The sequence below is a fragment of the Cheilinus undulatus genome, linkage group 2 (assembly GCF_018320785.1).
Source record: "Cheilinus undulatus linkage group 2, ASM1832078v1, whole genome shotgun sequence".
Classification (NCBI taxonomy): Eukaryota; Metazoa; Chordata; class Actinopteri; order Labriformes; family Labridae; genus Cheilinus; species Cheilinus undulatus.
This window is the reverse complement of record NC_054866.1, coordinates 12,554,980-12,577,893: the sequence shown is the minus strand read 5'-3', so window position 1 is coordinate 12,577,893 and position 22,914 is coordinate 12,554,980. Positions and strand designations below refer to the sequence as shown.

General features: G+C 39.2%; 1 protein-coding gene across 1 annotated transcript in view; it reads right to left on the bottom strand.

Annotated features, from left to right (window-relative positions):
• Window positions 1-2,553: 2,553 nt before the first annotated feature.
• Window positions 2,554-22,914, bottom strand: part of pxylp1 (2-phosphoxylose phosphatase 1) — a 40,604-nt gene continuing 20,243 nt past the window's right edge. Inside the window, exons 3-6 of the mRNA XM_041795843.1 lie at window positions 20,090-20,278; window positions 18,192-18,318; window positions 6,506-6,645; window positions 2,554-5,709 (exon numbers count right to left, since the gene is read on the bottom strand). Of these exons, the coding sequence (XP_041651777.1) occupies window positions 4,682-5,709; window positions 6,506-6,645; window positions 18,192-18,318; window positions 20,090-20,278 (1,484 nt within the window). The 3' untranslated portion in view covers window positions 2,554-4,681. The remainder of the gene's footprint in view (window positions 5,710-6,505; window positions 6,646-18,191; window positions 18,319-20,089; window positions 20,279-22,914) is intronic.

Genomic DNA, 22,914 nt, shown 5'->3' with positions numbered 1-22,914 from the left:
CAATAATAAACACACTACTTCTGGTAAGTTTTTCACAATAAAAGTCTATAATTGTTTTTTTGCTTGAGTGTTTTTAAAGTTAACACCCACATTAGATAATGTGATGTTTTCAACAGCAGCCCCAACACATCTCAGCAGGAGCGAAATGAAACTTAAAACTACAGGTGCAATCACAAAGAAATGAACACAGAGATACTTAAAATTCATCACCATCACAGGTTTATTTTAAGGCTGAGAACAGAATGTTTTTTGGGTCATTCATGTCAGATTATGGGACTAAAATCTCGACCATCTTGACGGACAGACTGCCAACACCACCAGTGTGATCCTGACTGCTCATATGCTGACATCACCACTGTCTCTCGCTTGAAACTTATTTCTGTGGTCTCAACGTTTTAAAAATCTTTTAAGATTTTTAAATCATGTAGTGTGTGGCCAGCCTAAGCATTAAAAGGTGTATCCTGTGGAAACTTTGCCAATCAAATATTTAGCATTGCACCATCCCCAAGACCCCACACTCTCAGGAAGTACTACCCCCTATAACAGGAAACTTTGACGGGGTAAAACCAAGTAACTGAGGCGCTGGTTAGACTGCCAATATGTTCAATACTTTGACACTTTTTTGCAATCATGTGTTATAAAGATACAATCTCAATTCTTTTAAAACTGGATAGGTTAAAAGTTGAAACTTAAAAACTACAGGTCGTCACTCAGATTTTTTCACTGCTGCTAGTAAAAGATAGCGGACACTTTCTAAATTATGCAAGAAAAGTTGCCAAGATATTTGTGCTGTGAGATGGTGTGAAGGAGTTTGCTTACAGCTATTCATTAAAAACCATAACTTATCAACAATGCTGGGCATTTCAGACTATTTTGTCATCAGTGATGATAAAACAAAGTGAATCCAAGAAACAAACCCTTTTGTCATTCAAAGAAAATCTTCACTGTAAGCTAAAAGCACACCTGTCCTCAGTGTTCAAAATAAAGTCTCCTGCCTCTGACACAATCCTTGGAAGCATCACCATGTTACCCAGCAGCACACAGGCCTCTCCTGCCAGGACAAATCAAAGCCCCTATACTACAAATGCAATTTACCAAACTTACTCTTGTTATTACATTTTTTAAAGTCGATACTCTCCTGATTCTGTGGATTCTGGATGTAAAAAAAGCAGTGTGAGCACACTGAGGCACTTTTGAAAATGAGCTGTACAATTGATATCATGTCAGCGTCTTATTGTGTCTCTAATGATGATGACACACGACTTGTCTGCTGCTGGGGGAACAGGCACTCAGGGTTTCTACATTTATATAAATATATTGACTATGTGCTGCTTTCCCTGCAGCACTGTTGACAAAGTGGATAACTGATTGCAGCAGATGGGTAAGACTCAGGAAGAGTATCGTTTGTGGAGTGAGCTCGCCATCTGGTGGTAAACTTAAAAACATGGAAGCAGCAAAAAAAAATGTAGAGGCCATTCAAACATAGGCATATAAGAAGAAACACTTCAGAAAGGATAGAGTGTGCAGCTAGTATTATAAGCCTGAATGTTACGACCAACACTAACCAGAGCTGAGCTTTTTTTAACCTGGTATAGCATTTTGGTTTAATTTGATTCTATTGTTGGCTTTTATAGCACTTAAAAGCTTCTTCATGGTTTGGCACTACCTTATTTATGTGAACTGCATGTTCAGGCTCTTGTCAGGGCACTGAGGTTAACTGCTCCTGGTTGCGCCAAGAAAAGGCTCAAAACCATGGGCTATCTAGCTTTTGCAATAGCTGCTCCAAACCTGTTACACAGTTTACCCCTCCATATAAGATCTGCCCAGACTCCTGAACACTCATAAGCCTTTGCTTCTGTTGGGTTAGAATAAGATTGATTAATCCCAACATACTTCAGAGATTTTTCTACTACTTTTACTATTGTTTTATGATGCTTTATTTCAATTGATTTTTTTTTTTTTTTTTTACAATTTATAATGGTTACATTATCATTTCATTTTTAACCCATTACTATATAAAAGCACTTTGGATAACACTGGTAGTTTAAACGTGCAGACTTGGCTTGATTCAAGTACAATCCTTGGCATATACAGAAAAGTCTGGATTCCCCTCCCTAACAGCTCGTACTCTCTCTCACACAGGAATGCTCTCACCTCATCTCTGCTAGCAGTTTCAAGGTTGGCTATCATACTCACAGTAGAGAAAAATCCTGGGTTTGAATGTCAGACAGCCCAGGTCTAACATTTGGTTCTTGTTCAGTCCTTGCAAAAACTAAACTTACTTTTTCATTTTGTATTGTCAAAGATTTAATCTTTAGAGTGTTGTATTCCTCATAGAAAAAAGGTTGTTGATGGGCATTTTTAGTCTTATTTAGTAGTCAGTCAAATTTACACAGACAGACACCCCACTGTGTTTCAACATCAAGCCTTCTTCAGGAATAAAAAACTCTTTTAAGAGAGTGCATTTGGGGGCTTTCCTGTTAATTCACTGAAATCAGAAAACAGAAAATTTTCTATGTAAAATCAACTGAAACTGACACCATTTCTGCTCAGAATAAACCTTTATTTGATTCAGTTTCCTACAAACAAAAACAATAAGTGGAATGTCACTGCATTAATGAGAATGAGTACAGATGTACTGTAGCTACCCCTACTTTCCTTTCCAAAGTACCATGTGAATTTAACTAAGTCAACATAAGTAGTTAAAGTGTCAAAGTGAAAATCATCCCTTACAATTAAACTGACAACCTATTCAAAAGATCAATGTTAAAATCAAACAAAATGTTGTGTGATCAAACTAGGTTTTGAGTTAAATGGTTGAGGAAAAAAAACTAATGTGTAATCTTCTTTAAAACATTTATAAACCAAGTATTTCCAAGGAATGATTCATCCAGTAAAAATTTCCTACATTAATGTCCACTTTTCTTGCAAGAAGCATTGGGCGATAATCCAGTGATACCTAACTCAAAAATATCCACAATGTCATTTGAACTACCATCAGAAAAAAATATGCTGTATGACATTCATAATAAATGGTCTATAAATAACATGTTAAAGAATGTTGACACATAGGCTGCTTTTTTGCTTACCAGCTACTGTAGCTAGTTGTTTCCCAAACCACTCAGAATTTTCACTAGCCACTATTTTCACGATTGGATATAACTATATATAAGATTAACTATGGCCTGCTAAAATTTACCTGAACTAGAAACACTCAATATAAAGATGGGCACAAATTTAGCATTCTAACATATAATAATGGGGGAAAATGGACCTCTTTCAGAGTCAAACAGCCTCACTGAAATAAGCAACTACCACTTTAACAACTGACAACTACTGGCGTTAACAGCTGAGTTCAGCTAGAATAAAGCAAAGGATGTGTTGCTGATAAATTCTGCCTGAGTGGGAGTCATAGCACTATCTGCCACGGCTGAAATCCACCTGCATTTGGCTCGTTGGCGGGTGTTAACGTCAAGCCCTGGTTGTAATTATTGGCAGAAATTTTTACAACTACTAATACCAATTTTATGCTAATGATATCACACATCCAAAATAATGGGATTTTTAGTTATGTGACTGAAAACTGAAAACCACAGGAACATCTAGTGAAGATTAAACTATTAAAAACTGGACACCGCCCAATTCTATTTGCAAGCATATCCACCTTATTCCTAGCCCCCATGATACTTGGCGTGAATTCTGAGTGTGACTTCCTGGTGGCTAACAGCGCATCATACTATGAAATAAGTACACAGCCTGCACAAAACCACAAAAAGGTTAACACAGTTCACAACTAATTCAAAACTAGCTCAGTTAAAGAACAACATAAATATCAGAATGGATAGTTATAGTATTTACTTTATGAATTTTCTTTAATTCTCATTATTTTACAAACTTGTTCCTCTTTTAATGTTTTATTAATATCAATGATTCACATAATCACCTCTTTAGGTTGGTAAATGTGAAATTCCATATTCATTTATGAAGAATCACATCCCTACTGATTCAGACAATGAACAGCATGTTTAAAACACCACAGATGTTAAAGTCACAAACTTAATCTTGAGCAGAGCAACAGGTGCTAGGATTTGGATAATTCAGAAAATATTACTTAGAACTAATTTTTAGCTGGATGTGGACCAAAAGAATGAGTATCGAACTAAGGATGTATTTCTTTCAAAAACAACTGTTTTTAGAGGTTTTGCCTTTTGGTTAGACACTGGTAAAGACAAATGTTGTCTACTTCAGCAATACCACCTGAAGTCCTGCCCATAATCGTACCAGTAGAGCTCCCAGGAATAAGGTGGACAGAAATACTGGAATTTTATAATTCCATGGTAATATGAATGTAATAAAGTGGCTGAGTGCCATTCAACTTCCCTTGACCAACGTTTATCTTACAGATATGTGAAAAAACTTGCAGTATTCAAAAAACTTAAAGTCTGTAGAAAAGTTGCAAAGTGACAGCGTCTTTTAAATATACGACTTACAGTACTGTGTGTTTACTTCTCTCTTTGTGCTCAGGAATGTCAAAGACTACATTTAAAAATGTGGAATTTTAAGACACTGTGAGCAGCATAAAAGTGCATCCTCTTCAAAAGTGGAAAACAACTAGAAAAAAACAACCATCTGCCAAGTCTTCACCCTTGCTCAGGCACCATCCTCACCATCTGTCCGTCTGTCAAACAGGGCGCCTGTAGCACGCCTCCTGGTAGGACGTAGCGTTGACAGCCCTGAACATGTCTCTCCTGACAAAAGACAGGAAGTTCTTCAGAGGGCAGAGGGGCTGGCTGCCATGGCGGTCATGGAAGCGACAGAAGGTGGTGTGAAATGTCACATCCTCGCCGTTGTAGAGCACCCTGAGGAACAGCTCCCCATCTTTCGCCTTCGCCTTATCAACTTTGCCAGCTTTCTTCTTCTGCTGTCCTTTTATTGCTGGGGGACTCTTCCACAGTTCAAAGACCACTCTCGCTGCAAAGCGTGGAAAGCGGGCCTCTTCCAGTCCCAGAGCACTCAGCAGAGGAGCCATGGTGACATCATGAGCTGAAGAGAGGGTGAAGACCTCCTCTCCACCTGGCCGAGGCTGACGACCCACCTCGTTGTCCCTTGCAACACGCTCCATTTTGTTGGCAGTTCTGTTCAGGTAGGGATACATGGCTAGGATGGCGTACTTGTGGTACAGCCCCACTTTTCTGCGATCCACCTCATCATCCAGCTGCTGCCGACGGATCACAGCAAACTGTGCCATTGTCAGACACCCACCGGTGCCACTTTCTCCTATTGGAACGCATGGAAAAGAAAGGCCATGGCACAGGTGGCACAGGAGGGAATCAATAGGGTTTGCAGCTCGTAGTGTGCGGGTGAGCAGACCCAAAGTCCGAGCCATATCCACGTAATTCCTCTCCAGCTCGGTATCACTCACTCTGAGCCGATACTGCCTCCTCTGCTCCTCTTCAAGGTAACGGTTCCTGGCGGGGCAGTCACAGGCTGAACCACAGAACAATGTGCTCCACTGGTGCCGCACGGTCAGCTTTGTCCAATCAAAGTCCGGCAAGAGTCCATAGAGGAAGGCCAGTCCACTCTGAAGGGTGCGGCTCTTACCTGTGGTCTCAACCCACACCTGCCGGGGAGACCAGTTGGAAGGGAGGAAATTGTGATGCTTATATGCTTGCTGGAGAAGCTGGCCATTGCGTAGGTGCTGTACAACACCTGGAAAGAATGGAAACAGGATGGATGCTTGTTTTTAGAAACTGTCTGTGTAACAAAGGGCTTTACCGCATTCATGAGAAATTATGTTACCGGTTATAGAGACAGAAAGATGCCTGTTATATTTAGAAAAAATTTAATTTTAAGGTTTTACTTTACAGGTTAAAGGTCACATATTTTACCCTTTTAAGACAAGTTCGTATCAGTCTCAGAGGTCCCCAAAACATGCCCGTGAAGTTTGTTGCTGAAAAAAACTCAAGTATTGCATTTTTGCATGTCTAAAAACCCCTCTGTTTCAGCCCTGCTCAAAACGAGCTGTTTCAGTGTCTGTAGCTTTAAATCTTAAAGAGCTGTCTAACTCCGACCCTGACCACACCCCTCTCAGGAAATGGATGCAGCTTAATGGATGTAGCTCTCCTGATCCTCCTCTCAACTGCCAGCTGAGAGGAGGATCAGGAGAGGAGGGCAGAACTTTATTCAAAGTGGGGAGGGCCAACTGAACCTGGGGTGGCGCTTACTTCCCACGACATCATGAGGGGAAAATCTGAGAATGGAGTGTTTCAGCACACATACTCTAAAAAGTAGAGAAAAAAAAGGGGAAGGGAATGGAATTTTCTGATTTTTGGGGGGATTGTGAACAGGCCAGGGGCACATGTTTTTGTTAGAAAAGTCTGAAAAAGTGTATTTTGCATAATATGTGACCTTTAAAAGAAGGCATGAAAAAAGTGGTCCACTAGAGGCCACTTTTAGTCAAGATGGGAAGAAAACTGTACAAACGTTTGGAGACTTTTCTGCCCACCTGTTTGTGTGAGTTCTCCCATCTCACAGGCACTGTGGTTTGGCAGACGGGGAACAGAGCTAAGAGGTGAGTCCCAATGGCCTCGTCCTCCCAGGCCCATGTGAATGATGAAGGCATTCAGAAGGGGATGAGAAGGCTTCCTAAGGATCGAAAATTTTGAGATGAGGGCATTATACTGTGTGCATCATAAAGAAATAAGTGAACAGCAAAGCAAGCATCCTGAAATTAAAGCAGAGAGGGGTTAACTTCTTCAACAGCATTTTAGGGCCACTTACAGCTGAGTGAAAATGTGTAGCTTAGGTAGGAGAGATGATAATAGAGGAAACGCCCTTTATTACTACAGAGTTGTGATTTTAGAAGAAGCTGAGATGGTGGAAAAATAATTTGACACACTCTGAGGTGCCAGTGGCCCTAGAAGTAATGCCTGCACCCCGTGCAATGAGACTTTGAACCTCCCCACGTTTCAATCAAGCCAATCCATCCATGTCATTCTCCCCTTCTCTATATCCCTGCGTTCTTACTCTACCCACTGCTCTTTTAACAAAAGGCATAGGCTCCAAATCAGAACCTTGAAAGAAACAACAACAATAAAATATGTGCTGAAGATTAGCAATGTAAATCCCTGAAAAGTTTTTCCCCAAATTTTAATAATTTTTTCCTGTTGAATGGCCTCGTCCACAGAGAAGACCTGTGTTTAATTCTTGTAATTATTAGCATATATTTTAGGACTGGCTTACTCATCCCACAAGAATTTCCTCACAGGCTAATGAAGTTCATCAAAGTGATCTTCTCATTAGTGTTGACCTCAATGACAAAATCTATCATTTTTATGCTCAAAAATGAAGCCCTCTCTTGCCATTTAAAATCCATTTTGCCCACAGCAGGAATTTTCTGGCCCAAATCCCCCACTTGAAAAACATCCCTGACATGACAGCAAGCACAGCCATGGTTATCACACACTGCACAAGACCAAGAATCATTGAAATTCACTCCCAATCACTGTGTTGCAAACTGCTGCCTCATGGCTCACAACATGCTGTGATACACAATGACATAAAATAGACCAGCAGGGATTGGCAGCACATTTTACCATCTTTTCCCCTCATTATGTCATAATCTTACTTTTGAAATAACAGTGGTGTATTGTTAAGTAAGTAAAACTTGAGGAGTGCTGGTTAGACTAAAGTGACACCTCAGAGAGACAAGAATTGACAGTGGACGTGGCCAGAGCAGTTTTGCCATCTGGCAGAGGTAGGCGATTGCCTGGGGCCATGTGCACTAAGAGGCCCTAAGGCATGGGCAAAGATGTGCATCAAATTTAAAAACCAAAAAGATTATATAAGAAAGGCACACCTATAAAATCAATATAGGAATAGAACGTGGTTGTCTAAAAAATCCCTGAGGGACTCATGGCCCCCTCAGGTTCAAGTTCCTGGGAAAGCCCTAACATGCCTTCATAACAAGCTGGGTATAGAAAAGTAGATCTGTAGATATACCCAGAAAATACCATAAACTTCTTTGCTCACCAGCCACTGTGGCGAGTAGTTTTCCAAAGTTGCTAGCCACTCTGAATTTCAACTAGCCAGAATTTTCTAGTTTAAAATATGATTATACGATTAAGATCGACTATGTTATACTAAAATGTACTTGAACTCGATCTGCAGTCCTTTGAAATGTAAATGAATGCTGTACTTCTGAGTATTTATGTCATTTACCCTGGAAAAAACAAATTGACCAACAAAGTTTGTGATCTGAAGTTTGCATAGATCTAGCACTCTGCATTTATTTTGGGAAAAAAATTGACACATTTAAGTGCAAAACAGCCTCACTGCAATGAGCATCTACCACTATAACAGTGTCCACAAACACTGGCAAGAAACAGCTGGAACTAGTTGGTAAAAAGCACAGGATGTGTCAATGATAAATTCAGTCAGCCAAAGTGACCAGTGAGAATCACTGCACTCTCTGCCACAGCTGAAATCTACCTGTATTTGGCTGGTTGACAGGTGTTATATCAAGCCCTTGCATATATATCAAATCAATAGCATGGTGTAATACTGTGTGTGTGTAAAACAGCATAAAATAATTAATACTTATGACCTGTGGCACAAGAACTTATTCTGTACATATGATGCTTATTTTTACACAGCAAATATTTTCTCAAGAAATGTTAGACTAGCTAGATGTGGAGACTTTCAGTCATGCTGGCATGCTTGCTCACCGCTGGTTACATCTATAAGTTATGTAATGCAATTTTGTTAACTGAAAGAAAAGCTTCAATCTACAATATTCTGATATGTTTTTTAAGCAAAATAGAGAAGTGCCTCCTATACTCTTTGCCTGTGACCTCCAAATTACTACAACTTTTATTACAGCTAGCAAAGGTGCACTTTGAATAGCAAAGGTAGACGCTACTAAAAGAGCCAAACAGCTGCACAGACACTGCACAATGTGGACTTAGCTGTAACTAGGGCTGCTTCATTATGGAAAAAAACATAATCATAATTATTTTGATTGGTATTGAGATCATGATTATGGAACATGATTAGTAGCTGATTTAACAGCATCTGCATTACATGTGTTTTTTGCACCAAGACACACTTAACACTGGGAGAAAAAGGGATAAAAGGAAAACAAATTATTGAAAAACCATAAAAAAAGAATAAATAGAAATAACAAAACAAAATGGCTCAAATATATGCAACTTTAATACCCCGTGTCTCTTCCTTTCATATAGAACAATGTCCATCTCAAAAATTGTTTGTTTTAAGCACTTAAGTTTTAGGTCTGCATTTACATATCAGTATCAATAATGGTATTGTTTAAATTATTTTTTGTAAATTATGGCAAAAATCCAGTATTGTGCATCCTGTGTATTTTTGTTTAAAATGTACATGCCTGGGGTGCAGATGGCAGTCACATTTACGCAGGCAGCCCAGGTTCAAGTCCAGTCTTCAGTTCTTTATCCGCTATCTTTTCCTCACTCTGTCATCCCTGTTTCTGGCTCCATCCACTGTCCTCTCTAAACAAAAGGCATAAAAAGCCCCAAAATATCTTAGAAAAAGCCCATTCCTATAGAGATGGTATGACCATCCTTTTATAGTTTCCCCCAGTAAGAGAAGTAACATCCAACACAACCCTTTCATAATAACCACAGTTCAACGTAAGACTATATTATTGCTTCTTTGTTAATGAAACAGCAACACCTTGTCGCTTCTGAAATAATATTAAAATGCTCTGCATGCAACAGCTGATGAGGGCCACTTCCTCCATCTTCCACCAGGTGTCATTCTCACACAACTGTACAGATGAGTATGTGTGGGACCCAGTGTATGAGATGGAGATATAAAAAGATGAAACATTTTTTTTCCTAGGAATAAGCACCACACAATACAAACACATAAGAGCAAAACAACACAAATGTACACGACACAAAAGGATGAGGGCAACAGGAAGAGCAGTCGGTTATCTAATAGATTAGAGATGATTGAAGATTACAGTTAAAACAAATCTGTGGATGCTGCAGCTCAGCCTGCACAGATTAAAATAAACACACACTAATACCAGCACACACTCTGTTTCCATAGTGATCACGTACTGGTTCAGGAATGCAGCATTAAAAAAGCCCTCATGTCATTAAATCGTGATTTGCAGAAAAGGAAAGGACAAAATACTGGTATGATTTTGTGTCGTAATAAAAGCTTCTAAAAACAATGGATGAAAGCTCCAGGGTCATATAATATTTTCAAAGGGAATGTGGTGCTGTAGTTTTTAAACTGCGCCAGCACTCATCATCAACACCAATCCATCCTTCTTTCTACTGCAGAACAACTCTTTAAAACACACTTTTTAAGTAATAGGTGCACCAGAGGGCTTGTGAGGGTATCAGAGTGGTGAAATGCATTAGATATTTTGCTCCATTCTGCTCAGTCATCAGCAGATCAGCTTGCTGAAGGGAGTTTGGGAGGATCCAGATTTAATTGGCTACACTAAGAGACAGGATATCAGCTGAAGAGGGGGGCACTGCTGTGGACAAAGAGACAGCCAGGCTGACTATTAGGTTGTTTGTTGCTAACCAAGGATTACAGAGCCCAATTACATTAAACAGGGATTATCAGCATTGATAGGACCGGGAAAGAGATTAGTGATGGGGGAGGAAGGGATGGAGGGAGGAGGAAGAAGAGAAAGAAAAAGTGAGAGGAAGGAGTGAACAGAATAAAGGAATGAGATGGTGTGCACTGCTCTGAACATACGGAGGAGTGCAAGACAGAAATCAGAGTAAACCGAGTGAATTGGTGCAGATCCATAAAGACAAAAACCTTGAGGAAGTCCTCAGTTCTGGGAGATGAAAAGGAAAGAGAGAGAGAGATGTTCCCAGCTGAACAGAGCTCAGTTAACCGCAGACGGAGACAGTGGGTCGGCCAGGCTGGTGCCAGTGCAGAGACACATAAATACGCACATGACTGAGCTCTCTGTTGGATCCAGCCCTGGGCATATGCTACTACATTTCCTTTTATTCACAACCACGTGGATATGGATCTTTATTCTGCTGGTTTCTTTATATCTTACTATCTTTAAACCGTAACTCAAACTCAAAGAACACTTCTGCTTTAAACAAGAGGCTAAAGCCATACAACTGAATCTGCTGGGTGGTACATAAACACAACACTGCCTTTGGTTAAATGCAGACAATCCAACATTAATACATTTTTATGTTTTAAATGGCAGCTATTAGGGCTGGGAATTTCCAACAGCTTCATGGTACAGGAAATGTCATGATACACAGGTTGCAATATATGTAACTTAATAGACGTTGATTTGGATAATAAACCTCTCCTTCACAGAGTTCATTACAGTTAGCTGTTCTTTTTCATAGCAAAGGCATGTGTGTTCCCCAGAAACAAAAGATAAATAATCTTTATGCCAAGTTTGCATATTGTATGGCTCATCTCAAACTTTGAACCTTCTGTTGTTGAAAGAAACCCTAAATAATACACTATCTACTTTCAGTCAAGCTGGCAGCCAACAGACTTTCTCATCCATGTTAGTTTGTTTTGACTTAAAGCATATGCTGCATGATTCATTTTAGTGTCTGCTGCCCACCTACTGGCTGTTTAGTTAACTGCACATCACAGATGGTGTATTTCTAAACTGCTTATTTACTGCCATATTAATTATGTTATAGATATTAACATGATTGAATTAATCAGAACTTATTAATTACAATAAATAATGGGAAATCATTAGAAGAGATACGTTAGGGTTAGGGGTACTGTTGATTAACTGTTGCATCAATATTTATAGCTGTGTTCATAAATAATACAAAAATCAAGGAAAACTGTATCGCTAAAATGTACAGTCTGTAAAAATCAGGACTGATGGCTATACTGATGTTTTAAGTAATTTATCTGATCGTCTGAAACCGATGTTTAATTACAAAAATTTAGCTGATACTGCTGCTTTTTTAATACTATTTTTGGGCAAGACTCCTATAATGCCTGGCACCTTCTCTCATGTTCAAGCATGGAGCAGAGTTTGTCTAGTAACATCTTCTGCCCAATAAAAAAAAACTCTTATCTGAGCAGGTTGTTTGATTTGTTAGATGCTAGAAATAATTTGATATGACAGTGAAGCATTCATAGCTGTGTTTATCAATGATATGTTTGTAAGTGAATATATTAGAAATTATAAGTTAAGAATTTACTAATGCTTCACTAACACATCATTTTAGTTTTTCTTACACAATCGGATGCTGACTGCTACAGCCACAAGACACGAGTGCTGGCCTGTGGCTGCCTGAACAAAAGAACAAGATACAGAAAAGATTAAATTCAATTTCTCTCAGTTTTGGATTTAAACCCATGTCTATCATAAAATGCTGAGTACTGGGTGGCCCATATAAACTCAAGGTCAAAGATCAAAAAAATAAAATCCCAGTGATTAAAAGTACACAGCAGCTGACCTGCAGCCTACCAAGCAGAAAAAAACAACTGCATATTGGCTGTGCCAGCTCTAAAGATTACTGTGAGCCCTGTCTGACCAGATGTGCAAAGCTGATATGACTGCAGTGAAAGCTCTGTGCAAAATTATGTGATTGGCTAAATCAAAGGTCAAGCACACAGCCCAAAGAAAGGCTATTGGTCACAGGGTATTTTTCAACCACATGGTCTAAATAAGTCTTTTAAGAGGATGTGTGCAAACAGTAAAACAGTCACACCAAGCTACATTTTCTGGTTTCCAAAAATTACACTGTTATTATCATAGCATGCGGGTATCTTCATGAGGAGTAAGCATAGATATATGTGAAAACACACTGAAAAAGTGAGTGTGAAAGTGCTGATTTGAGACTTCCTCTGCTGCTGGAGTACAGAAGTGTGCAGGCTTTTAATAACCTCCTATCAGAGGCTCTCATCTGGCCCTCCTGAACGGGGAGCAGAGTTACAGTGCTAACTATAAAAGAAAAACCAGGAGAAAAAGATAGGGAGGAGAAAATGAATCAAAGATAAATATGCTAATTATCCGAGTGTATGTACGTGTGTAGTCTCACCCACATTTCTCTAGGGAGTTCCTGAAGCAGCAGCATTTCTGCTTTGACAGAGCTGCTCAGTGAGCGTGCTGCTCTAATCAGGCGAGGTAAGAATGCCAACCACTCACAATCTCTCACACAGAGACACACACGTCTTTGTCTTTATACTTGTGTGCTCAATTGCACAACAGCAAAACTGAACAGCGGTAGTAAAATGAGCCCACAAGCTTTCCTTCACATTTTGCAATACTTTTCAGTCACAATACACTCCTGAATCTTGAATGAAAGCGTAGGGTGAAGTGTTAGGGGTATATGACCCTTCAAACTGAGATTTCTAAGGGAATACTCCAAACCAGATATGATAGGAATCTCCCAGATTGCCTTGTAAATCAACAGCAAGACAGCTACTTCAAGCATCAAAAGAAGTTAACTTATGTAAGAAGATATTTGGTAAATAAGATTTTAAAATCACAACAACCATCTAATTTCTTAATTTTAGGCCTGTAGTCAGCCAAAGAAAATCTTGGTCAACTGGAATTAACCCTCAATAGCCTGTATACTTTATTTCTATATTCTAGTCCAAAAAGCTGTCATGGCCCACTGTTCCAACGACATGTTAACTGTCCAGCAAAGCACCAAGGCGGAAGCTCTGACAGGAAGGCCATGGCCATTCACTGGAAGGCTTCTCTACAGTTTTAAAAGAGCCATTGACCAGGATTTCACGCTCATGTTTACAAAAATGATAAATAGTTTAACCCACTCATAAATCTTGCACCAGCTGATTTGATATATGAGTTTAACCATTTAACAACCGGATAACCATGCACATCCCTAATTTCAACAAGACGATAGAGGGACTTCATATGACGTGTTTTTCGACTGGTGAATTAAACAGTAAGCAGGGGTAGACGCTGTGACTGAGGGCAAAGCGGTGGCACTCTCAACACCACTTCAATACAAACATTCTGCATCTTTGTTTCAGTTGAGATGGGTTGAGTTATTTGAAGCATAACTACTGTGAAATAATCACAAAAGAATTCATTTTCCCTCTCTCTACCTCCCTTGCATGTCTCTCATTTACTCAGCTGTGTGCTCCTGTGTCTATCTCCCTCCCTCTGCTGCAGCTGCCCCCCAGCAATGACATTTTGGTCAGCTGAGAGCTTGTCCACTGACTGACTGACTAGAAGGTTCCAGCCCTACCTACTAAATGTCTGAATGCATTATGGACATTTCATATCAAACAAGCATTTCTAACAATGCTCATAGAAATGTCTGGTAACACCATCACCTCTATTAACATAAAACTTGTTGTTGACTGCCCACAGGGTGCCTGAAAATTGTAGGTTTGTCACATTTAGGGGAAGATTTCTGTTTAGAGATACAGCCCCTGCTGTCTTCAGGAGTTTAACACTTACACAGTCCGAATTTCAAATGAAAACCCTCAAATTTATTTTGTGTTTTTCATAAGCCTCACAAATACCACTGAAAAATAATGTGGTTCCTTGTTAACACACTACTATTGTTCTGGCATCCGCTGTTAAGTCAGCAGTTTTTGTGTGGGGATATCAGAAGCTGTGGCAGTAATTGCTGTCTCACTATCTCAGGCAGAGCCTCTTGTAAGGCATGAGATGCAGCTGGGTCTCTTCTTGGAAAGACAGCTTAAATCCCTGTAGCTTTCTGTGCCCCTTTTTCTGACCTGTACTAATTGAAACTGTGGACACAACACATTTATTCACAGACTCTGGAAGCCCATGAAAAGTAAAACAAGGCTCTTCATTCAGCTTTTCATGTTATTGATTTGTTCTTAGTCTTTGTATTTTATTGAACTATATCAATCTCCACTTTGCCATGTGTTTAAAGTACATCGGGACTACATGAGTTAATGTCCCACAATTAACTTGTTTGTATTTCTCTGTGCATTCAGAACAAGCTGTATTTACGTGTTCCCCTATTTGCTTCACAACAATCCTAGGTGCCAAATCTGGTTAAAGATTAGCATATGATGATGCCAAACAAGCATGTGGCATGTGCAGACAAACAGGAAGTAGGCAGACCGTCAATGCTGTCCAGTTGAAACCACAATTTTTTTATATGAACGAAAATGACAGAGTGACATTAAGGAAAATATGGAGGCATGGGAGAGTGACATTATACAAGCACTGGAAATGGGCGGGGGCATATTCCAGCATGTTATATATTAGAGGTGGGAGATATAATCGGTTCTTAGATGCATCATGATGTGGAGGTGGAAGATTCTGAATCGGTTTAAAAGTGTCTAATAATCGATAGTCGTTAGTAATTTAAACATTTAATACTGTGGAATAGCAGGAACAAAAAGGTGGAAGTCTGACACACAGTGTGTATCAGCAAGGTTTAGATTACCAGTTGTTCATCTGTGAAAAAGGACATTTTTTGTCTGTAATTTATGAAATGTTACAAGGAAAGATGCTACTACCTGTGTTTCAGTGCAACCGTAAATTTCCAGTTTACACACATCTTCCATTAGAGGATAGTGGATATTTAATTTATCTCTATTTTTCTAGATACAAATGTAATGTTTTTATTATGTTTAACACAGTGAGAACAACAGAAATGTAAAAAAAAAAAAAACAAACACAGCAAAAGGCATCAATAATCGATGAAGAATCCAATCGTAGCCCTATGAATTGTAATCAAATCAAATCGAGAGCTGCCTAAAGATTCCCACCTCTATTATATGTTATAACTGATGTTGCATTGCTTCAGCACCACAAGGTAGTGCCAAAAACCCCCCAAAACCCCCAGGAATCCAATCATTATACGGTGTTCAGCAATAGTACAGTAATTGGCTGAAAGTCCAAAATAACACAGGTGCTAGGTTCTGCTTCTATTTTTAATGTGTGGCATTTTAAAACTTTGCAGACCTTTTTTACATTTGCTACAGCATTTAAGTTATTTACACACGTGGACAAAATTGTTGGTACCCCTCTGTTAATGAAAGAAAAACCCTCAATGGTCACAGAAATAACTTGAATCTGACAAAAGTGATAATAAATAAAAATTCAATGAAAATTAACCAATGAAAATCAGACACTGCTTTTGAACTGTGGTTCAACAGAATTATTTTAAAAAACAAACTCATGAAACAGGCCTGGACAAAAATGATGGTACCCCTAGAAAAGATTCAAAATAATGTGACCATAGGGACATGTTCAACAAAGGTGTGTCCTCTAATTAGCATCACAGGTGTCTACAAACTTGTAATCAGTCAGTCGGCCTATTTAAAGGGTGACAAGTAGTCACTGTGCTGTTTGGTGACATGGTGTGTACCACACTAAACATGGACCAGAGGAAGCGAAAGAGAGAGTTGTCTCAGGAGATTAGAAAGAAAATTATAGACAAGCATGTTAAAGGTAAAGGCTATAAGACCATCTCCAAGCAGCTTGATGTTCCTGTGACTACAGTTGCACATATTATCCAGAAATTTAAGATCCGTGGGACTGTAGCCAACCTCCCTGGACGTGGCCGCCGGAGGAAAATTGATGACAAATCGGAGAGATGGATAATACGAATGGTAACAAAAGAGCCCAGAACAACCTCCAAAGACATTAAAGGTGAACTCCAAGGTCAAGGTACATCAGTGTCAGATCGCACCATCCGTCGTTGTTTGAGCCAAAGTGGACTTTAGGGGAGACGACCAAGGAGGACACCACTGTCGAAAACAAATCATAAAAAAGCGAGACTGGCATTTGCCAAACTGCATGTTGACAAGCCACAAAGCTTCTGGGAGAATGTCCTATGGACAGACGAGACAAAACTGGAACTTTTTGGCAAGGCACATCAGCTCTATGTTCACAGATGCAAAAATGAAGCATACCAAGAAAAGAACACTGTCCCTACTGTGAAACATGGAGGAGGCTCTGTTATGTTCTGGGGCTGCTTTGCTGCATCTGGCACAGGGTGTCTTGAATCTGTGCAGGGTACAATGAAATCTCAAGACTATCAAGGTATTCTAGAGAGAAATGTGCTGCCCAGTGTGGCCTTCTATGAGCCCTGATCTAAATCCTATTGAACATCTGTGGAAGGAGCTGAGACATGCCGTCTGGAGAAGGCACCCTTCAAACCTGAGACACCTGGAGCAGTTTGCTCATGAGGAGTGGGCCAAAATACCTGCTGAGAGGTGCAGAAGTCTCACTGAAAGTTACAGAAATCGTTTGATTGCAGTGATTGCCTCAAAAGGTTGTGCAACAAAATATTAAGTTAAGGGTACCATCATTTTTGTCCAGGCCTGTTTCATGAGTTTGTTTTTTTAAAATAATTCTGTTGAACCACAGTTCAAAAGAAATGTCTGATTTTCATTGGTTAATTTTCAATGAATTTTTATTTATTATCACTTTTGTCAGATTCAAGTTATTTCTGTGACCATTGTGGGTTTTTCTTTCATTAACAGAGGGGTACCAACAATTTTGTCCACGTGTGTATATGTTCTACAATAAAAAATAACAATGTATTTACAAGATGCTTTTAGTTCTGTTATAGATTTTCTCTGTTGAAGACAGCAAATGTTTATTTGAATGTAATACAATTAATGGTTGAAAAACAGGATTATGTGTGCCATGACCACAACTCTGTAAGACCTGTAATTTAACTTTCTGCTGGAATCATACAGGACAGATGTCAATGACTTGTCCTCTTTCCTCATTTTTATAACAACAGAACTTACAAGCCTTTCACATAGTCACCACATTTTAGTTCTTGTTTTGTCCTCTCTTAACCAAATGACATTCCTCATTACTGCTGACAAGTGCATCATTGGATTGCTCAAATGGTGTAAAAACACAAAGATTAAATGCTTTCTTTCTGCATTTAGTTCCATAAATACTCTTCTCTGCAGCCATAGCAGCTTTCTATGATATCTTAATGATGAATACTGGTATACTAGTATAAATGACAGTAAAATGCTATTTCCCAGCACTGAAAACCACCACACTCTATGATAAAATGGAATGTTATACAAAATAATTTATTTATTTCAAATTTGTTGATTTTCTCCCTGCTCTCTTTTACATCAACTAAGCAAACCGTTTGACAACATCAGAAAATGAGGAACTACAGAGAATTCTAGTTAAAATGTGAAAATGTTGCATGTTGTATTTTGCATGTTTTGTAGGTCGTGTGTACCTGCTGCTGGACAAGGTGCAGTCAATGGCGGGTCGTTTGGTCTTGGGGATGGAGTACAGTGGGTAACGGTCACCATGGCGAATCATCACTTGGACAGACAGCAGCTTGTAGTCAGCAGGACTGTGACCTGTCAGACCACAGTCTCATCAGCATACAGGTGGAGTTCAAAGGAAACCTTTTTAGTTCAGCAAAGCTTCAACATTTTGATAATGAACACTTTATACAACAAACAAAACCAAGACAGGATTAATAAAGCAAAAGACTGGGGGGGGTAGAAAAATGAACATAAATCTAGAAGTATTTATGGTGCATTCAGAAAGTATTCAAACGCCCATCACTTTTTTTTTTTTAATGTTGTGGCCTGATGCTACAGTTAAGTTATTTTTTATTCTTATTAATCTACACTCGGTACCACATAATGATAAAATGAGGACAGAATTTGAGACATTTTTGCATTTTAGGAGTTTGCAAAAAGCTCTGCATGAAAGCCAAGCAGGCTTTCATGTGTTTTTGCCCTGAGAAGAGGCTTCTTCCATCTAGCCATTTCCCCACAAAGCTCAGATCATACGAGGGATACAGTGATGGTTATCCTTCTGGAACTTTGTCCCACCTCCCACACAGGATCTCTGGGGCTCAGTTAGAGTGACCATTGAGTTCTTGACCACCTCTCTTACTAAGGCCCTTCTTCCCAATATCTCAGTCTGGCTGTATGACCAAATCTTGGAAGAGTCCCAGTTGTGCCAAACTTCTTCCATTTGAGAATTATGGAGACCACTGTGCCCTTAGGAACTATCAGTGCAGCAGACATTTTTTAGCCTTCCCCAGATCTGTGCCTCACAACAATAATGTCTCTGAGCTCTACAGGCAGTTCTTTTGACCTAATGGCTTGGTTTTTGCTCTGATATGCATGCTCAGCTGTGAGGCTTTCTAATTCCTGTGTATGCCTTTCCAAATCCTGTCCAATCAATTCAATCTACCACAGGTGGACTCCAATCAAGGTGTAAAAACAGCTCAGTAAAGACTGAGAAAAATTGGAGGCACCTGGGCTAAATTTTAAGTGTTGTTGCTAGGGCTGGGTGATTGTGGCAAAAATTAAAATCACAACTAATTTAATTTTTTCCTTGATTACGATTAGTGAACAATGTTTCCAGCCTCGACTCATTTTGTGCTGTGAATATCTGTATAATTCTAAAACAAATGACTGAAATCTTATATATTTTAAAGTTGAATAAATCAATCTGGTGTACTAGGAGACCAAATTATGTGGCTTAATCTATAAAACGTCATTCTCCAAGAAACCAGTACACTAAAAAAGGGTCAGGTTTTAATAAATACATAAAAACAGCCATGACTGATTTTCTATAACTTTCAATCTAAACCTTAATTGCATATTGGATTTTTTTAAATAAAAAAACTTCCATCATAGATGTACTGAGTTCAATGCAATTAGCCGAGGCCGGTGTTACTTGTCTAAGTCAGTGAGGGGTAGATGTGTGATTGCCTCAGGCTTTGCTGCCTTTTCAAGGGAAGGAAAAATGCAAGGCTCAGTGCTTGCTGTGCTGAGCTGAGAGAAAGCACTGCAGTATTATGGATGATGCAATCTAGTGGAAATGATTTTTTCACAATTAAAACATCCCTTAAGCCCTAACACACTATATCAAGTATTTAAAAGCTGTCCATCTAACGGCTGATCCAGGATCTGATTAAGACTTGTGTAAGGTGCTGTGAAACATGGATGCTGTGACACTCTCTGATACTCGTGCTAGTCTCATGTCTTTTCGGATTAAAGTATCACAGAAACACAGATTGAAGATGTAACCAAGCTAACACATTAACTCCAAAGGCTTGCAGTCTTTGCTTAGATTGGACAGATTAAATAGTCAGTGTGCAGGTCTCACCCTCCCAGGCCTGTTCGCTGCGGTTGGGAGTGTTGCAGTAGCCATAAGCCTCAGCTATGGGGTCAGGCCCCTGGGTGTGAAGCACCGGGAAAACTCTCTTCCTGCTTTTTCCCAGAAGCACCCCAACACCTCCGTCTGCAGCCTGGAAAGGTCGCTCCTCCACAACTGGGGTGGTGGGAATCAAGTTCACTGCAGAAAAAAATGTGAATGCTATAAGAGAGAGGAAGCAGGACAAAGGGTAAAAATAAAGAGAGCAGAGAGGAACAAGACTGGGGACTATTTCATGCAAGGCTCTTAAAATGTGCATGTCACCACAATCTTCTGCAATTATGACTCTAAAAAAAAAAATTCTCCACGGGGCCTTTCTAGTGTACTCACTAGACCAGACAACTTGCTGTACAACTGCAGTGTCTGGGAGCCTTGAGAACTCCTGCAGGAAGGGTAATTTCTAGCCTCTCATACAGGAGATTTGTTGAAGACAGCATGCATCCTCTCCATTTTTGTAAAGTTTGACTGTGAAACTGGCTTCTTTATGAAAAATGGGTTGAAATCATCAAAATCTGCCTGCTTTTGCCACATGACTGAGAAAATTCCGCATTTTTTTCTGCTTTTGAGATGTTCAAATAAAAATAATGAAAATTGCGATCAGCTGTTCTTTGCACATACATGAAGTTAGCCGCACCATATATGCCTGCGCTTAACATATGTACAAGTTAAGCTCCAGGCTAGTTCTCTGTTAGCTTGCTAGCACACTGGCTATTACCATAACCCTTGCTACAGCCAAATAACATCCTCCACAAAAAACACCAACAGATCATTAGGACAAATAGCCATCAGTGTTACAATAAAACTCAGCATTTTAAATTAAATTTAGGTCACTGTTAGTACTCAACAACTGATGAACTCAACTGTAACCACTGAACTTAAAACTATAAAATCCAACAATCATGTTCATGTGGAATTTTCCTGAAGAATGATATCCATTGGCTGTAAGTAGAGTTACCCAGTCTTCGAAGTCAACTGCAGCTTTCTACTAGGTGCTGGTCTCAGTGCACTACAAAGCTAAATTGACTCACCAACCTCTAAACAAGCTAATAAATCAAAGCACAAGACCTAACAGATATGGCATTGTTGAGTGGCAGATTTCACTCGTAGCTAACTGGTGATTAGCTGCAAGAAACCTAATTGAGGCATGCCTAATGAAAACTCCAAGATTCATGGGAAAATGCTGTTTTTACAGTACACTAAAAAATGCAACATTATGAAAACAGTAAAGAAAAAAAAAGGAAATCATCATCCGGTGATCATGACTGTAAAAATGTCCAAGATATATTTTTGCCTGGGCAATAGACCTATTAAGGGGGCAGATATTCATTGCACTTAAAATAAAATGATCCAGTTAAACCACATTTCATCTCCATGTCAACAGCTCTGTACCCTGAACCCCTCAGTGCTACTAGTTTGTTGCCTAGACACCAGTGGCCCGTGACCCCTCAGAGAAATGCTCCAATAAGAATGAAGATATTGTGGGAACAGGAAGGCCCATTCACCAAGATTCAACTCTGGAGAAAAAGAAGTTGAAGCCAAATAAACCTTTGGCAAGACAGACATCCAAATCCTACTTATGTCACACACACATAAGAAATCCAAGCTGGCAAGTAAACTCTGCAAATATCACATCCTGCTGCAGAGGCACACAAAAGGCTCTGCCAGCTCAAAATGAAACAATGGTTTCCTTATTGCTATACAACCCTCAGACTTAATTATGTACAGAATTATAGTTGGACACTTGGTGTGCAGTATGAATTGTTTGAAGCTGCCACTTGCTTTCAAATTTCTACCTTCTAATCATGAGCTTGTAAAGTTTTAAGTGTTGCAGTCTAATAACAGCTGCTGATTGTTCAGTAAATGTGATATAAATTATACAGCTACAGGACATTGTTACAGTGTTGTTATTTCAGCTAATAAAAGCTGAGACCAGTAAGAGCCAGAATAGTAAAACATTTAAAGTTTAAGCACTTTAAAAGCAGATATGCACTTTCCTTTGTCCTACATTTTAACAAACACTCATTTTCATCCACAACTTAACTACTGAATAAATCTGAAGTTACTTGGTGGAAACTTCACTATTTGGTTAACCAAAATTAGCTAGTATATCAAAAGAAGATAAACAATGAAAATTATGTTTCTTGCAGCCCACTGTGATTGCATTAAACAACAATCTACATGTATGCAGTAAAAGGAATCAGTATGCAAATTTAACAAAATGTACAATGTTTTACAGAACCAATCCTAGGAGGAGAATATGATGTGAAATAAATCTGGGCTGCACAAAAAATGCAATTTGATCATTATCCTAACATCAGTTTCTGCAATGAAAACATCACCATGATCTGATTTTATTGCAATGAATAAGTTAATTGGTTCATGGATACAATCTCAGCTATGTGTACATTGGTGTACATATTTCATACCTTTTTCACAACATCAACAATATGCTATTGCAGCCTGCTAAACTGTTAAAGTCTGCGCCCTTTGTAGTCTGCATGGGGACTCTAGGTTGTTAAACTACTTATTTACTTTTTAAATCACTTCAGGCCCACAATCCTGGTCCAACACAGCCACTTGCCACTAGTAGACACTTTAGTTGTTCATAATGACTACTACCTTGCTGTCACAATGCTCCAGTATAAACTGCTAATGGGTAGCAGTGATAGCACCTTGTAAGAACAGCACTGTTAAACTCTGATCTTGAAAACAGGGATTAAGTTGTTTATAGGCAGTGTCAGTTTATACTCCCATATAACTGAAGCACTGAGTGACAA